At 49.9% G+C, this 17,219-nt stretch overlaps 1 protein-coding gene across 3 annotated transcripts in view; it reads left to right on the top strand.

The window, feature by feature from the left end:
* Positions 1-124: 124 nt before the first annotated feature.
* GRK3 (G protein-coupled receptor kinase 3) overlaps positions 125-17,219 on the top strand; it is a 43,438-nt gene continuing 26,343 nt past the window's right edge. For all 3 annotated transcript variants that reach the window (XR_006170545.1, XM_042828721.1, XM_042828724.1), the window contains exons 1-2: positions 125-293; positions 9,023-9,099. Coding sequence is in view for 2 of the 3 variants with exons in the window: in XM_042828721.1 (XP_042684655.1) it covers positions 181-293; positions 9,023-9,099 (190 nt within the window). In the remaining variant the exon portion in view is untranslated. The remainder of the gene's footprint in view (positions 294-9,022; positions 9,100-17,219) is intronic.

Genomic DNA, 17,219 nt, shown 5'->3' with positions numbered 1-17,219 from the left:
AGGGAGGGCGGGGAGCGGCCCCGCCGCGCCGCACGCACGCAGCCGCCGCGCGGCACCGAGGCACGCGGGAGGCGCTCGGCCGAGCCCCGCCGCCGCCCCGTCCGTTCCGCCGTTCCCCGCCTCGGGGGCTGCTGCCCCCGGCCGAGCCTCCATCTGCAGCCCGGCGGCGGGAGCGGGAACATGGCGGACCTGGAGGCGGTGCTGGCCGATGTCAGCTACCTGATGGCGATGGAGAAGAGCAAGAGCACGCCGGCGGCCCGGGCCAGCAAGAAGATCACGCTGCCCGAGCCCAGGTACCGCCGGCTAACGGTCCGCAGCGGAGGGCACCGAGGGCGGTGGCGGTGGGGGGGTGGGCAGCGCAGCCCGGCTCCTTCGGGGCGGCCGGGGGGGTTGGTGGGAGCGGGGATGAGGGATCCCGAGAGCAGCGCCGTGACCCGGAGCTCCCGGCGGAGCGGTGGTCTGAGCGCTCCCGGCCGATGGATGGAGCCCGGCAAGGCGCCGTGCCGGCTAGCGGGACGAGCCGGCGGGACGGCAAATCCCGCATAGTGCGTGCCGCAAGAGGGGCGGGCGGCCGTCGGCCCGGCGCTGCCCTTGCAGCCCTCGCCCTGCGCTCCCGCGAGCGCAGCCGGAGATGAGCGCTTCGCTTCTGCTCGCCCCGTTGCCGCGCCGGGCGGCGGTTGTCGCTCTCTGGGCTGTGCGCCGTGCCAGCCGCCCGCCGTGCCCAGGGCACGAGCCGCCCGCGGGCTGCAGCCCCAGCAGGTGCGCCAGCGCCGTGCCGCGCTCCTTGCCCGTTTGCGTGGCGCGGGGTTCAGGGCGCCGTGCGGGGCTGTGAGCGGCGGGGAGGTGATGCGGCCGAAGCGCCGCACGGGCAGGGCTGACTGTGCAAGGACGCGTCTGCAAACCGCGCTGATGATCGAAGGAGATACTGGCAGCTCCGGTGCTCGGAGGAAGGTGGGAAGCGGTTTGCAGCCGTTGCTGGCACGGGAAGCGGCGGCTTGCCTGGGGCCAGGGGGCCTGGCAATGGGCGCAGCTTGGCCCAGAGCAGGGATTTCCTCACGCAGGAGGAAGCAGCGACTGTTGCTCTGGTGTCAGATGTCTTCGTACTGGTTTCTGGTCGTTTTTTTGATGGTGTATTTTTTTTTCCTCCCCCCCCCTCTCAACCTCCTTCGTTAGAATGGCCACGATGCGTTGGGCATACTGAAATACTGTGTGCTACTGGCAGATGGATCCGTGTACAATTATATAATACAAATCAACTGCTTGCATGCAGGTTGGTATAGTAACAGCAAAAACCCACCGCCGTGCACAGAAAGTCTGTGTTCTTCTCTGGGTCTGCAGTTGAGCCCTTTCCCCAAGGAGATTTTGGCTTTCTCTGTGTGCAGAGCCGGGCCCTGCAGCACCACAGCCATGCTGCATAGCCAGGAGCAGGTGATGGCAGGGATGTGCTGCAGCTCCAGCACCGTCTGCTCCAGGAATGCTGCAAAGATCTCCTTGCTCTCTGCAGGTCGTGCTCTTGCTGGAGCCCGCTGCACCTGTTGGCACCATTTTGTGTCTCTGGGTTAAGTGATGCAAAGCAAAAGGGATGGGTTTGCTGCAGTGCCTGTTTGCGAGGCAAGAGCTGTAGGGCAGAGCAGATTCCAAGGCTGCGGGCCAAGGCTCAGCAGCAACCAAGCTGTGAGGGTGAAGTTTGTTGGCTGAGGGGCTGCTGGTTGCTGGGCTCATGTGGAGCATCCTCAGATTGTTTGTGTGCCTGAACTGTTAAATGTCACAGCTCGGGAAGAACGAGGGCAGAACGTGCCAATGGGACACGTGTGCCTAGGGAAGAGGCTGGGCTGGTGATTTTAAGCACCAAACCCAAACAACCCTCTGTGTGTTCTCTGTCGTCTGCTTTTCCTTCCTTTCAGCATTTCCTCCGTTCATTCCCAGGAGCTGGGAGAACTGCAGCATCTCTTCATTGCGTGTCCTGAAAGGGCCATCCTGCAGGTGGGTGGGCAGAAGGGCCTGCAGGATTGGGAACTCAGTGGGAGAGAGGGCATGCACACTGAAATGTCAGCCTTGATATTTAACTCTAGGGTCGGGAGGAGCCAGTGAACTGCACTCAATTTTTAGGGTTTTCATGGGGCTTCTGAAGTCTTTCACTTTTAGATATCAATTTTAGGTTCCCCTTATTTTGGTCACTGGGAGTGGAAGAGAACTAAGTTATAGTTCTTCCGATTTGCTGGCCCCTTCTGTTCTGAGATGAAGATTTGCATATTGGGAAGTGCAGACGAGTGGTGCAGGAAATAGGGGCAGGAAATAGCAGGTTGGAGCCGGGGTGGGTGCGGGGCTCACTCTTGGTGTATGGGAACAGAGCAGAGCAGGCGTTCTGTTTGGGCTTCTCTTCTGCTGCCACGGTTGTAGAAGTTTCTCATCATCTCTTCTAACGTACATGTTCACTAGTTAGCTCTCTGTGACGTTAATTCTGTGATTGATTCTTCCAGGTCTCTTTGGTCTCCAGCCTTCCCCCCATCCTGCCCTCCCAGGGGAAAACCAAACCCTGTTGCAGACACTTAAAAATCATTCTCCAGCTGTGATGATTTTTTTTTGGTTATCCCATCCTTGTTGTATCTCCAGAGGTGTTCCCAGGCCACCCCTGGGCTCTGATCAGCCTGCAATACACTTTTCCTCCTCACCTGGCATTCCAGCATCAGCAAAGTTCTGGCTGAGCTTCACAGGATGCATGGAGGTCGATTTTCCTTTCCCAACTGCATCCCGGGCCATTTGTGATCTCTCCTGTATTACTTCTGCTTTTGCAGTTCTGTTCTCTTGGCATTGTGGCATTCTTTCTCTGAATCTTAGCTGTATCTTTGGACATCCCTGAGTTCTTGCACCTCTTCAAACATCAGCAGCGCTCCAGGTTAGAGGGCAGAGCGCCTCGCCGTCTCTGTGCTGTCAGTCCTGGTTCCTTTGACATTGTTTCCTCTGGTTTTGTCTAACGCCTCCTTCTTGTGCTCTTTGATTTACAATGCTGTCTCTTAAGAAAATTTTCCTGGAAATTGTTTGTTGCCATTTTTGCATTTGTTGCAATTACGCCACTTGTGTCATCCCTGTGCTCACGCCTCGCTCTGTGCTGCTCTGCACTGCTCTGCACCTGCAGCCCCGTGCTGTGTGCTGGGCCCTGCAGCAGCATGGCACTGAGCAGCTGCCACCAGCACCCCTGTTCCCACTGGATGCCCCATCCCTGCAGACAGCCACGGGCAGGGGATGGGGCTGTGAGCTCTGATGGAGCTGAGGACGTCCCTGTGCACTGCAGGGAATGGGAACAGATGGCCTTCGGGGGTCCCTTCTGACTCAAACAGCATAAGAATACTTGAACTGCTCAGGATCACAGCAGAAGCTCATGGCACAGCAGAGGTGCTGCTGAAGGGCTTTGCCCAGGCAGAAGGCAGAGCCTTAGAGCAGGGCAGCACTGCTATCTAAAGCACACAGAGTTGGGGCTAAGCCTGTTAAGAAATCAGCAACACGTGGGAGGTGCAATGGGTTTTAATCACGGGCCTTCCCTTGGGTGCTGATACTGTAATTAAGCAAAAGGTAAATGAGGGCAACTGGGGAAGAGGTTCAGCTTTCTGCTACCGTGCTCCGTACCGAGGGATGCTTTGGGGGAAGCTCCCATTGCTGACCATGCAGCGTAGGTGCCTGGCACTGCAGGATGGCCGTGGGGAGGTGGAGGGCTGGTGGAGCTCCCAGCTGTTTCTCATGCTCTGGGTACCACTCAGGTTGCTGCACTGCAGTGCCAGGGAAGGGCTGAGCACAATGCTGAGCAATGTCAGGTCATGCAGAAGGGTCTGTGTTAAGCTTCTTATCTATAGGGGGGTATTTATCTATTGAGGGTAATTAATGCAATTAGAAGAAAGCCTATCAGAACCTGTCAGGTGCAGGTGCATACGTAGTTTAATTGAATTAAATGGGCAGAACAGCAGGCCATTGGGTCCCAGCAAGCACTGGGTTAGCAGGACACAGCTCCACGTCAAGGAGGTGATTTTCCTCTCTGAGCCTTTCGTCTGCTGTTCCTTCTAAAAACCCCAGCCTGGCTTCTCCACATCTTCATACTCTGCTTGTTTTCATATCGGAGCTGTTCTGCTCCTCTCTGTGTCAGTTCTTCATTTTGTTACCCACATTTTCCTTTTCATCCAGCCATCAGTTTCTCTGTTGGCATCTCCCTTCTTTTCGGGACCTAAGAATAACTGCCAGTCAGAAGCCCACCGTGAAGTGCAGAAAATCAACAGAGACAATTTTACACTTCCTTGCTTTGTTTTGCTGCAGGAGGATCTCTGTGGCGTGCTTGGGATGTGTGGCTCTGAGAGATGCTTGTTTGTTTAAACAGGATTGTTTCTTCCGGAGGAGAAAAAACACAGGAACGTTTTTGCCAGGTTTAACTTGTTTAAGAAGTTCTCAGTAGATCTCTTTTACAGGCTGAGCCTTCCTTGGCTTGTTTCACTTTTGGTAAAGCTTGCATTGCTGAACCCTTTACTTGTATGAAAGAATGTGTTGTCTGAACTGACTGCGGGCCTTTCTGTCCTTGTCTTAAGGTGTATTTGCTGACCATCATGGGAGGCCTTTGGGGCAGATCCACGAGCAGTGCAGGCTGGGTTTGGGTGGTGCAGAGAGGCGCTGAGAGCTCTGAAATCACATCCTGTGGCTGTAGATGAGTCAATCACAGCCAGGTGTGGTGCATCCCAGCCAGCGTGGGCCGCATGTTGTTCTCGGTTGCTTACAGCCTTTACATCTGCACACTGTTTTTAGAGAAGGTCTAAAGCATAGGTACAGACAAATCAAATAAATAATAGGCACGTTGCACTTAATTTCGTGTTTGTATTAAAGAAACCCAGCACGTTGTGATTGACAGATGGCTTAATGGCATTTAGAGTGAGGAGATGTGATGTTGTTCCCGTTTCTCCTTCTTGCAGTTTCTCAGTAGCGGCGTTCTGGTGGAAGGGCACGTCCTTGACATTACAATTCAGTGCAATTATTCCTGAAAAATTCATGTGCTTAGAAGCTTTTGTATTAGTTTCAGGTTTCAGCAATGGTAATGCAGGCAGTCCTCAAGAAACACGAGGGTAGTGTCTATGCTGAACTCACAGCTCTGTGCTCTTGCTTTAGGCTTTAAGTTGTAAGCTTTCTCCATTAATATTTGTTGCAGATGTGGATCTGCTTGGGCAGAAAACTAGTGATCACCCCTAGCAATTGTGGGAGCTGCTGAATGGTTTGGAAGTGGGAATGGAATGGTTTGGAGAGTTCGGAATGGAAGAGAGCGTGCTGAGATGGGAAGTGGGGTAGAAATGGGTGCAGTTGGGATGGAAGATGGCAGGGCCTGGCCCTGCTCTGGGGTTTGGTGTGTTGGTCCATCCTATGGTGTGCAGACAGTGCAGCTTTGGGGTATGGGACGTGTGGGGATGTGCTGTGCATGGAGAGGGATCAGAGCGTTCCCTTGCACTGATCAGTGCTCTATTCATTGGCTGATGGGATGAGGAATTGAATGAGCATGTGCGCTAATTAATTTACTACCAATGATTGCTTTGATTTCTCTATTAAAATAATTAAGTCAATTGAATACGGCATCGCTGCCAGGGTTATTCTAGTAATATTATAGGGTGCTAGGAAGTAGAAGAATCAAAGGCACATATGTTTTCCATGTTATTTCATTGTTGTCCAAAAATGTCTCCTAATGATTTGTTTCCTCTTCCAATCGGGCAAATCACAAATGGGAGATAAGTAGATCAGATTAGATGGGCCAGTGGGCCTTTATATGCTGGGAATTCACTTTGCCTGCTGGACTGGAAGAGCATTGGCAGTGTGTAAAATGTGCTTCGTGATACCTGAGAACAGAATCACTTGGAGCCTGTAATGAACTCTGAAGTGGGTACAAGTCTGAGAGGAAGCAAAGTGAAGTGGATGGAAGGCGTGCAGTGCATCCCTGTGCTCTGCCTGCCTGTCTTTTCCCTGTTTTGCCTTATAGGTGAACATATCAGTGCCTGCAGGTGCATTAAGCTGGGTGGGTTTGATGATTATTTTTCAAGCTTTAGTGGGCATCTGTACAATAGACAGCATTCCACCATCAGAACTTGTACTGATTTACAAGAAAAAGCAGCATGCTTTTATGATAAATGATAAAAAGCTCCTCTAAGACCCCATGGTAAGAAGGTCAGCAGTAAGTAGCTTCTTGATGTTGTTCCAATAGGGAGAGTATGCATGTGCACACATAGCATTGCACTGCTCCTCAGCCTTCCATTTCCGAGGCGTGAGATGCTTTCAGAACAACTCCTGCATTATTCAGTAGGATGAACCCACAGGGATGGAGTCCGTGCATCTCTGAAATTAATAGCAGAACTTTTAGGAAGTATCAAAACGAACGCTGCTCGTTTCCCTCTGCTGCAGCTCCTGGTTTCTCCCTGCACCTGCTGTGGCAGTGCTTACAGCTGGCAGGAAGCTGCCTGGAAGATGGCATCATGCTGTATGGCTGCAAGGCATCCCCAAACCCGTCAGAAGATGGATTTCTTTTGACAAATTTGGTGACACTGGGGTCACGGGTTGCTGCTGAGGGGTCACAGCCCGGGCTGCTCTCCATGCCCTGCTGCTCCTCCAGTGCTCATGGCAGGGCAGGGCTGCAGATGTGCACTCCTCACGCCCTACCCATGTTCTTTTCCATTGAAAAGCCCATCGTTCATTTTGTTTTTTTTCCCCCCTTATTTTTTCAGATGTGTTTTCAGATGGGTGTTGTGTGCCTGTACCTTGGTGCTGCGATCTGTGTCCTGTCAGCTCACCTTCCTGCACGCTCATGGGCAGCAAGAGCTCTGTACTGATGGAAGGCCCCCGAACCACGAAGGCTGCTGCTCAGCAGATGCCTTTGATCAGCTCTAATGGGCTGTGCTGCTGCGGTGAGCTCAGCTCCCAGTGCAGCCTGCAGCCCTGCTGCCCGGGTTGGGCTGAACTGTTCCTTTCCAGCTCACAGACTGGGGACTGCAGGTGGGCACCTGCCTGCCTGGTGGGGATGGGAAAGCAGGGAACGGCTCTAAATGAAAAGAGGAGAGATGGAGGTTGGATGTGAGGAAGCAATTCCTCACTCAGAGAGCAGTGAGGTCCTGGCTGTGCTGCCCAGAGCTGTGGTGCCCCATCCCTGGAGACGCCCGAGGCCATGGATGGGCAGCCTGAGCAGGGGGATGGAACATAGGATCTTTAAGGTCCCTTCCAACCAAAGCTACTCTATAGCCTAGGCTTTTAATGTTAAGTCTGATTGTCTAATTGTAAGTCTGCCTTTTGATTTCTGCCCTGTGTATTTGCCCCGTCAGCTCAGCACACTCGTGGCGTGCGGACAGCAAGCTGAGCATCCCCAAGTTTTCTGTTGCTTGCTGTTTTCTTCCCTTATGAAGTAAAAAAAAAAAAATACAGACAAAAGGTTTTTCTCCAGCGTGGTCGGATGTGCTTTTGTTTCTGGAGTCTCCCTGGATTTTGTTTTCAGGCAGCTTTTGTTTTGCTTGTTCTGAGTGTTGCCATCGAGGTAGGTCGTGCTGTGAACCGAGCTGACCCGCGGGAAGGCCACAGCTCCCATTAGTGCTGAGAGCACATTTGGGCAGGGAGAGCCTTTGAGGAACGGCCACTTCTCTGCAAAATGTGGCTTTTAGTGGCGGGTTGCTGGCCTGCAGGGCAGCTAATGGGTCGGCGTCAGGAGCCGAGGAGCCTTCCTTCCTGCCTGTGGCATGGGCTGGGCTGCGCTGCGGATTGTTCCATCCAGCTGAAGGATGTGTGGGCTCTGCTTTGCTTCTTGCCAACCGGGTAAAATTTTCACCTCCAGCCTGTGGGTGAGAGTCAGACAGGCGGGCACAGGAGCAGTACAAGCAGCAGGGACAGGAGCAGCCCTGCTGAGCAGATCTGTTGATTACAGAGTGTTTCCCAGGGCATTTCACTCGCACGTTACGTTGCTCATTCTCTCCTCCCGTTGTCTAGACTCAGATTTATGTGATCTCTCGCAGCACACTTGCTGTGGCAGAGCAGAGCCTTCTCAGCACCCTTGTTATGAGAAGGGCTCATTCTGTTAGTGCTGGTCTGCTGCTCGCATGGGAACTGGAGCTGGGACCAGGGCAGGACAGAGCTGCAGAGATCATCCTCATGTAGGCAAGGGGCTGAGAGTCCTGGTGCCAAACAAGCCAAGCCATCTGATTTTCCTTCTCCAGGGAGCGTTAGGGTTAGGCTGTGAGAGCCAGCCTGCCCTGCTGCATTTCAGAGCTAGTTTGTTCCTTTCCTTTCCCTGACACGGAGTAGTGTGGAGCCTGCATCTCGCAGGGATCAGGTGCTCGGCCGTGCTTTTGAAGAGCGCGAGCGATTTTGACAGCCTTATTTAGGGCAGGAATACATCGTGTGGGTTATTGGTGGCTATTTTTATAAAAATACCGAGTGTGCACGAAAATACCAGTTTTAAAATTGGAAACAGAACAAAAAAAAAAAAAAAGGAATTTTGGCTGAATGCTGCCATGGCACAGTTGGATCATGGCACAGCACCGCCGTGCTGCATTGATTTTAAAATTTATGTACTTGTATTGTTTCCCATATGAAATTTTTATAGCATTATATTAAAAAGAATATTGACGTTACTTGACAAATAAAGAAAATCTTTGTTAATGTGGTTTCGATGAGTGGTTGTGACATTGTAAATTAGCCAAAGGAGATGTTAAGTGCACCACAGCCAAGCTGGGCTCCTAATGGAGCCAACACTGGCTAATTCTCCTAATGATGTGTGGCAATGGCTGTGTGAATGGCCTGATGCTGACTCGATTGACTTGTGCTTTTATTTGCATGGTGCTGGCTAAGACCCAACACGGGGCCAAAGAGGCAGCAGTGCCCAGTATGGAGATATGGCTGAGCTGTGGTGTCTGCACTGGCCTTTGCATGGGTGTTTCATTGCAGCCATCCTTTTCTCCCAAGTGTGTGAAGAGTTTTGTTAAAAGAAACAGCTTCAACTACCTCTTTTTTTTCTCTTTTTCCCTTTCAGCATCCGCAGCGTCATGCAGAAATACCTCGAGGAAAGGGGTGAATTAACCTTTGACAAGATCTTCCATCAGAGAATCGGTGAGTCGTTCTGCAATGAAATGCTGTTCCTGTGAATCTTTTAAGGCTGTCTTTTGTGCCACCTCTCTGATGGGCTGCCCAGAATCCACGTGGTGAGTGGCCTGGAGAATGCTGTAGTGTGGACAGGACGTTGTGAAACAAAGGCCTTTGGTAGAATGAAATGTAGAAGGGTAGAAGGTGAAGCAAGGCAATCTGTCAGCTTAACTTCGTGTTCTGGAAAACTACTGGAAAAGTAATTGAATTACTTGGAAACATGTAGGAGAAAATTGTATTACTTGGTATGGGCTTGTCAACAATATAATGTGTCACATCAGTTCAAGTTGTTTTTTTTTTTCTGCAGGATAATAAGCCTTGGTCAGGGAGCAGTTGTACAAAAATACCATGCTTGTCATCCTGTCTGTCTGCCAGGTGTTCCCATAGCAGCACAGGCAAGGGTGCCTGGGTGACTTTGGCAGGTGCTGGGTGAACTGCTGGGAGAAGTGATCTGAGAAGAGCTCCAGTGGCTCATGCAGGGTGGGGATGGATGGATGCAGCCAAAGAGCTTGCACGAATGTCAGCATTTGGTTATCAGTGGGAATGCTGGGATGAAGAACCTCAGAGAAAGGCTGTAAATGCGCTGAGAGCAGGTTACCAAAGAGCTCCATAAACAGGAGGTATGAGCCATAGCCTGTGCTGGAGAATGGCACAGATAGAGGTTGGAAAGCTGCAAATCAGGCAGCATTTTAGCAGAGCCGGGTGTTACAGTGAGCCTCAAGCTGTGACGTCTCGGCTCGATCACACAACTAAATATAACCATGGGATCACAGCCTGCGAGGCACGGCAAGTAATCCTGCTTTGGCAGAGTGCTGCGTCCCGTCCTGGCACCGGGCTGCAGAACGAACGTGGACCTGCTGGGAGGAAGCCAGGAAGGAGCAGAGGCAGCAAACAGACCTTACTTAGCATCTGCTGAGAGCGACCTACAAGGAAGTACTGCAGTAGGGCACGATGTGCGCTGTGCGAGAGAGAGAAGTGAGGGTGGACAGTCTTAAGAAAGAGAGAAAGGTGGTTGCAGAGGTGGTGAGGACAGTTTGATTTCCAGAGGCTTAATGTGATTAAAATATGTGTTGGTTTTTGATAATTAATGGGTGTAAAGCAGTGCAATGGATGTAATGAGCAGCTTGTGATGTCTTTGTCAAGTAGATTTTAGGAGCGGGTTGCTGTAAGTTTGCAGTGATGGCACAACAGCTCTTGTCTTGCAAAATGGGGACAAGACCATAAGATGGGCTGGGAAGGAGAGGAGCTCAGTGCATCTCTTCCTGCCTGAAGGAAAGGAGAGAATGTGATGAGCAGGTGCTGGGAGCAAGGTGCTGCTGCGCCCCATTTCCTAATGGTGCTGGTGTCCTGTGGCATTGCAATTATGTGGTACATGCAGGGATTTATCTTTTGCTTGTGCTGACATCTTTCAGCATGTGCGGTCTCTGCTGAAGCACTGATGTCTTGCTATAGCCTCGCAGTTGCAAAATAAGTGGAATTTTAAGTAACCTCATAAGCGTTGGCTCAAACTGTTTGTTTCTCATTGTTGGCAATGAAATGAAGAAGTCTTTTTAAAAATAAAATAAAAAATGAATTTGAGTGGAACGGCTTGTATGTAATGGATATTTGTATTTATGTAATTGAATACTTTTCATTAACAGTTGATTCCAGAGGATAGAGAAGATGGTTGCTGTTATTCTGATAAGTCACAGCAATTACAGTTAGGTAACTGACCCTGGAAGAAATGAAAGATTTTATCTCCTTATTTTCCCCACTCTGGTAGCTGCCAGAAGTGGAACTGTGGAGCCCGGGCTGTCGTTAGGGATTAGCTTTTCCCATTACTGGAGATGCACAGCTTGCAGATGTGCAGAGCTCTCCTCCTCTCTGTGGTGCAGTCCCAGATACAAAGGCCAGCTGTGCACATGGGGCTGGAGCTTGAAGGTGGCTCCTTTGGAGGGAAGGTTTAAGAGGGAAGGAGGAAAGATGGGATAGGACTGTTTTTAACAGAAGACTTTGCATTGCACTTGAAAACGTTGTACTCCTGTGCCGTGGTGGCTCATTTAAATTTTATTGCGTTTTCTAGCTTGTTCTTTGCCGTTAAATCTGTACTGTTTCCATGCATTAGCATAATAACTTGTGGTGAAGCACCCTCAGTTGTAGGCAGGCATTATGCACAGTGCTGTAAGATCAGTAGGGTGTGGTGATGGGAAGCTTGATCACCTTGCCCTGGCATTGCTGCTGTGAGGTGTGCGGGCAGCTTGGTTGGGTCAGACCCAGCCTGCAGGGAGCATCACTGATAGACTTGCTGCTTCATGCCTCATCTGAGAGCCTGCCGCTCTAGAATGCTTTCCTTTATGCACTCATTGTAAAGCTTCATCCAGCGACCTCCCTTTGCTTTGGCAGGCAGTGCAGATGAGGACCGTTCCGTTTTCTTTATTTTTTCTTTTTTTTTTTTTCCCCGACCACAGCTCTTTCTTACAGCTCCAGTTCCCAGTTTGTTCCGTTTTTCAGTATCCTCCTTTCCAATGGAAAAGGAGCAGAGCGTTGATCACTTGTCTGCTGTCGCTGTGTGCGTGGAGTCCCAGCCGGCGATGCTTTCCTGCCTTGCGGTGGCACTGGCCTTACCAGCTGCATGTGCTGCTGATCTCTGACGGCCGTTTGCAGGAGGGCTCCTCCAGAACGGTCATGAACTCTCTAAGAATTACAGAATGAGTCAGAGGCGAAGTGCTGCCCTGCAGCCCCACAGCCGACGGCTCCTGCAGAAGCTGCTTCCTCCACAGCAGAAGCTTCTTGGGGAAGTACAGCATGTCTCGGAGCACAGTACATAACCACCTTAGCTAATTTTTTTTTTTTTTTCTACCACATCCTGTTTGCTACAACACCAGATTATGGGTTTGCTTTGGAGAGGGGGGGAGGGAGCCATTTATTTATTTACTATCCCAATATCTGTAATTAACACGTGGAATCCATTCTGCTTCTTGACTGTGTTAAAACCGTACGTGAAATCCTTCCAGGGCTGTGCTGAGCTGCAGGGCAGGCATGCTGAAAGCAAACTGCTTGCAGAGGGCAGTTTGGAAATGAGCTGCAATGGGTGTAGCTGGTGGGAGAGTCAGGGTCTGCTGCGTCACGTGTGGCTGCTGGGCATTAAAGACAGAAGTTGGGTCATAGTATCCCTTTAGAAAGGGATTACTGGGGTTATTAAGGTGCATTTGCTTGGACTGGTTTTATTTTTTTTGTTCACTGTTTGATTGTGGGATTTTGTACGGCTTGCATCTACCTGGTAGCTGAGAAACAGAGCTGAAAAGAGGCATGAAGCATCATAGAATGGCCTGGGTTGAAAAGGACCACAATGATCATGTAGCTTCAACCCCCTGCTATGTGCAGGGTCACCAACCAGCAGACCAGGCTGCCCAGAGCCACATCCAGCCTGGCCTTGAATGCCTCCAGAGATGGGGCATCCACAACCTCCTTGGGCAACCTGTTCCAGTGCCTCACCACCCTCTGGGTGAAAAACTTCCTCCTAATATCTAACCTAAACCTCCTCTGTCTCAGTTTATAACCATTCCCCTTTGTCCTGCATCCTGCAGTTCCAGCTCAGCTTAGCCAGGGGTTTCTGGCCTGGTTTGCAGGCTGGTGGGATGTGGGAGTTTGCCTGCAGCCACCTCAGTTGTCACCTGCACAGAGCTGGTGGGTTTGGGTTGGTGAGAAGTGAGAACCAAATGTATTGTAGCAGTTCCAGCAGCTGCTAATACTGCAGTATGAGTGAGAGTAAACTTCCTTTAATTTCTGTTCTGTGCTCTCCAACCAGCTAGCTGCAGCAGGAGGTGTCCCAGCCCAGGTGAGCATTGTCATCCACACCAGAGCTGCTTCCTGCACATGCAGCTCCTGCTTGGTGCCCTGTGCATTCAGCTGCTCCCTCCTGCAGCTGCATCTCTCTGTGTCTTTGGGTCTCTTTGCAGCTGAGCATTCAGGCCAGATGAGCATTCGGTCCGTTTCAGAGTTCCTTCTGCACAGCCCAACCTGCAGCAGCAGGGAGGGGACTTTCTGGAGTGAGAGAGAAGCGCTGTGCTGACCTTCTGCTCTGTGTTTCCTGCAGCTCTCTCACTGACAGCTCTGTTAAGAAATAATAAAAAACAAGTAGGGTCAGAACAGCCAAAGCACCGTGGTTTTTTTTTGTTTGTGTGTTTGTTTTTTGGTGCAAGGAATCACGCTTTCTGTCCCTTGTTTCTCTGGTTAGGGACCCACTGTTTGCATTACTTCAGAATTTCTGTGCTGCTGATGAGATGGATCTGGAGTTAAAACGTGTTGAGAAAAACATCCTTGCTCTTCCTCTTTCTGTGGTGCAGTGTGGCAGCTCAGCACACTGCGCTCCCTGATGCCTAAAAATAACAGGCTTGGAGAAGCACCTCCCTGAAGCGTTATTGAAGCTATTGTTTAATTTAAGTGTGAGATCTATGTGTCATTGGCATTTTCAAGTAATGAAACAGTCCTCCGAGGAAATAACAATGAAAGCAATAAAGCTTGGTTGGGAGTAGAGAAAGTCAGCGAAGCTTTGGGCTGCTGGATGGGCACGGATGGTAAGGTTAGGGCAGGGCTGGGTGCATGGAGCAGCACCAGCGTTGGGTGGGCATGAGAAGGGGGCTTGTGACTGGAAAATGCTGTGTGCACAGCAAGGCTTTCTGCAGGAGCAAGGAGGCAGGCGGTGTATGAAAGTGGTTTGTTTTATTTTTTGGGACGTTCCGTTTCTGACCCAGAGAAGCCAGCCGCCATGCAGAAGTGGGCACCATCAAAATGGGGAAGTGAGCGGCTGAACAAGAGACGGTGTTTGAAATGCTCTTCTAAGAGGGATCTTCTATTCTTGTGTCTCCTTGTTCTCAGTTCAAGTGCAGGCTAAAACCTGGATCGTGGATGGTGTGCAGGATTCCCGTATGGGTTTGGTGAGCGCGTGCTTTCCTTGCGCAGTGCCTCCAGTGGGTTCAAAACAGCGCCAAGAGCAAACCACAAGGAAATGTCAGGAGCTGTGTGACTGCAAACTGAAACAGAAACTGCAAGGCTCTTTGCACTGAGCTGTTCCCTTACAGCGTTTCTCCTCTTGTGTGTGGGGTGTGAGTGCTGGAGGAGAGAAAATGCACGCTCAGAGCCTTCCTGCAAGCTCAGCCTGCTCTGCTGTGTGCATTTTTTCTTAGAGTTAGCCTTGAGTTTGAGGTCTGGTTATCATCTGATAATTGAAGCATTGCTGGAGGCTACGTCTCTCTTGGCATACGTTTTATTTTGTTGTGAAATAAACATGATACTTGCATAAATTATATTGGAGATCATTGAGAGTGATGCTGGTGAAGCTTCCTGCTGGAGAGATGTGCGTGTTTTGCCTGTAGGCAGTTGTAAGGAGATGTCTGTCTTGTGTGTCAGGGACAGACAGCATCCAAAGTCACTATTAAAAATGTATGCATTTATTATTATTTTTTTCCTTCTGATCATGAATAATTGAGCATTTCTTTGTTGGGATACAGCCTGATAAGCTCCCATGGCTTTCTTCTTAGAAGTGTCGGAGACGCTCGGTTGTGTGATTTCCCAGAGGAGCCACAGATTAAATCTGAGCTTTAAAATAGAAGAAATTTATATATATGATGATACATATATATATCATCCTGTGGAACATCACATAATGGATAATGTGTACATGCTGATATGTATTAACACTTATATACAGTACAGTTCTTGGAAAATTTGAATCGTGGGGAAAAATAGTCTTCATCTCAGCAATGCAGTGTAATTACACAGCTTTTGGGTTGGGTTACAGCTGGAGTGGAGAAAGAAAAAGAGAGCAAGATGGACAACAAATACAATACGTAGATAGGTACAGGTGACAGATTACCAATTTTCTGAATGAATTTTCACTTGAATATTTCGAGTTGGAGCTGGATGGTCTTTTAGGTCCCCTCCACATTCTATGATTGTGTGTTACAAACACAACCGTGCATGTTGCTCAGCCACTTCCCTACCAAAAATACAGCTTTCTACCTACATTTTTTCCATCTGCTGTTGCTCACTTAAGCTTTCTTAGCCCATTTCTGGTGGAACATCTCACTTGTGCTCTGTCACTGCTCCGTGCACAGCCTTGGTTTCCCTCCCTTTGCAGTCAGTCAGAAGCATTGCACTTCCATGGAGGTTTCATCCATGTGTCCTCAAACAATTCACAGACTAATTAAGGCTCAGAACCCTACTGTGAAATAGGTAAATATTAGTTTTCCATGTCTCTAACGTGGCATAATAACAGCATTAATGGGATTTACCTGTATGGCTCTGTAGCAATAACAAAGCAAGTTGTCTGGCCCTGTCAGTGCTGCTCACTCTTCTCAGTGGGATAACTCATTAGTAACCAGAAAAAAACTCCATTACCAAGGGTACAGTAAGTAGAGCATAAATTGCTGAAGCTGTGAAGTCTTCTGGCTTTCAGCAATAGTCAAAGAGTTGCAGCAGACACACCAGAGAGCTCTGGCCATCAGTTCCATTAGGAATTCATTGCAGGTCAGGGAACAGGCAGAGTTCCTAAGTCCCTAAATGCTGTCCTGGTTCCTTACAAGCAATGCTCTGTTAAGGAGGGTGCAGAGCAACCAGCAGTGTCTGTGTTGGGAAGGGAGCTGGAGATACGCAGGACGGTTTCTGAGTGAGCTGAGATGCTTCTATCAATAATTTCTTCCATTAGAAGGGAAAGCCAGGAGAGAATGAGAACCATCTGTTGCCCAATCTTCAGCTCTCAGCAGCTTTCCTCTCTCTGAGTGCACAGGAAGGCTTTGAGATTCACGTGGGAGAGTTCTGTGCCCTGCCACTATCGGGGCGGTTTTGCTCCTCCTCACCAAGTGCTGTGGGTGCGTACTGCCTGATGGTGCTACCCGCAGTGTAGCAGCCTTCTGCTGTTGCTGTGAGCAGTTTGGTTCCTCGTTTGGCTCATTAGAGTGGTTGAGGTCCCTCACACTGCTTGCTAAGGGCATCAGGGGCTGGGCAGTACCGTCCTGCTGTTGTGGCTTGGAATGCTGCACAGGAGCAGTGCGTGGTCAGGATCAGGGGGTGCAGACCTGCATTGTCAGGATCATTCTTAATGATCGTTTCACCAAACAATATCGATCAGGAGGAGTCAGTCACATCCTTCCCAGGGACTGAGAGTTCTTGTGACGTAGGGAGAGAGCTGATGAGATGAGTTCTAAACAACAACGGTGACATTTAAAGCTGCTAATACTTGTTAGCTCGCTAATAGCTTGCTGGTAGCTGCTAATGCCACTTACTTGTAAATCTAAGGAACTCCCACCACTTCCACAAGTGGAAAAAGAACAGAACTCAGGCGCTCTGTTCTTCTTGGTGAGCTTTAGTGGAGGAATTCAGGCACATTCTTTGCAGCTGATTGAGACAAAATGCCTCAATGATGTACTTAGTTGTCACGTTAGACATTGGAATATTTTTACATATCTTTGTATATGCCCCTTTTCTTGGAAATCCTTATGCTGTTGGCCACCATTAGCTTAGTGCATGAGCTCTGCCTTGTAAGCTGGTGCTGTCAGAGGTGTGACAGTGCTGGGGATGTCCCTGTGCTGTGCTCAGGCGGGACTGACACTGTTGGGAAGCATAGAACCACAGAAGGATTTGTGTTGGAAGGGACCCTTGCAGGTCATCTTGTGCAGCTCCCCTGCAGTGGCCATGGCTGAAGTAAGGATTTTCTTTAAAGACACTTGAACTGATGCAAAATTTATTTTCATGTAATGATTTATGGAGGTTATTAAACCAGCTACCTGGCAACTTGCAGACTCATTTGGGCTCAGTTTGCTTCTGTTCTTGAGAAACTGCTCTGCGCTCATCACCAGTGTATGCAAGTGCTGTCTTGTAAAATCTAATTTGTTCTTTTATCCTGCCTTTTATGTGCAGAGTTATGTTCTAATTTGTTATGATCTATTATTTTTAACAACGGGTGGACGTACATCAGGCTCTATTAGAAGAAGTAGGCTAAAGGCAAATAGCTCACAGAGGTAGGGAAAGCCACAGTGCCTTTGGAGCTGCAAGGTGGGCACAGCTCTGTGATGCTGAACCCGGCTCCCTGCGTGGGTCGGCTCTCCTGG

Source organism: Centrocercus urophasianus, unplaced genomic scaffold (assembly GCF_019232065.1).
Source record: "Centrocercus urophasianus isolate 14NV4802_14NV808 unplaced genomic scaffold, USGS_Curo_1.0 seq_30, whole genome shotgun sequence".
Taxonomy (NCBI): domain Eukaryota; kingdom Metazoa; phylum Chordata; class Aves; order Galliformes; family Phasianidae; genus Centrocercus; species Centrocercus urophasianus.
The sequence above is the reverse complement of the archived record's forward strand: the minus strand, read 5'-3'. Positions and strand labels throughout refer to the sequence as shown.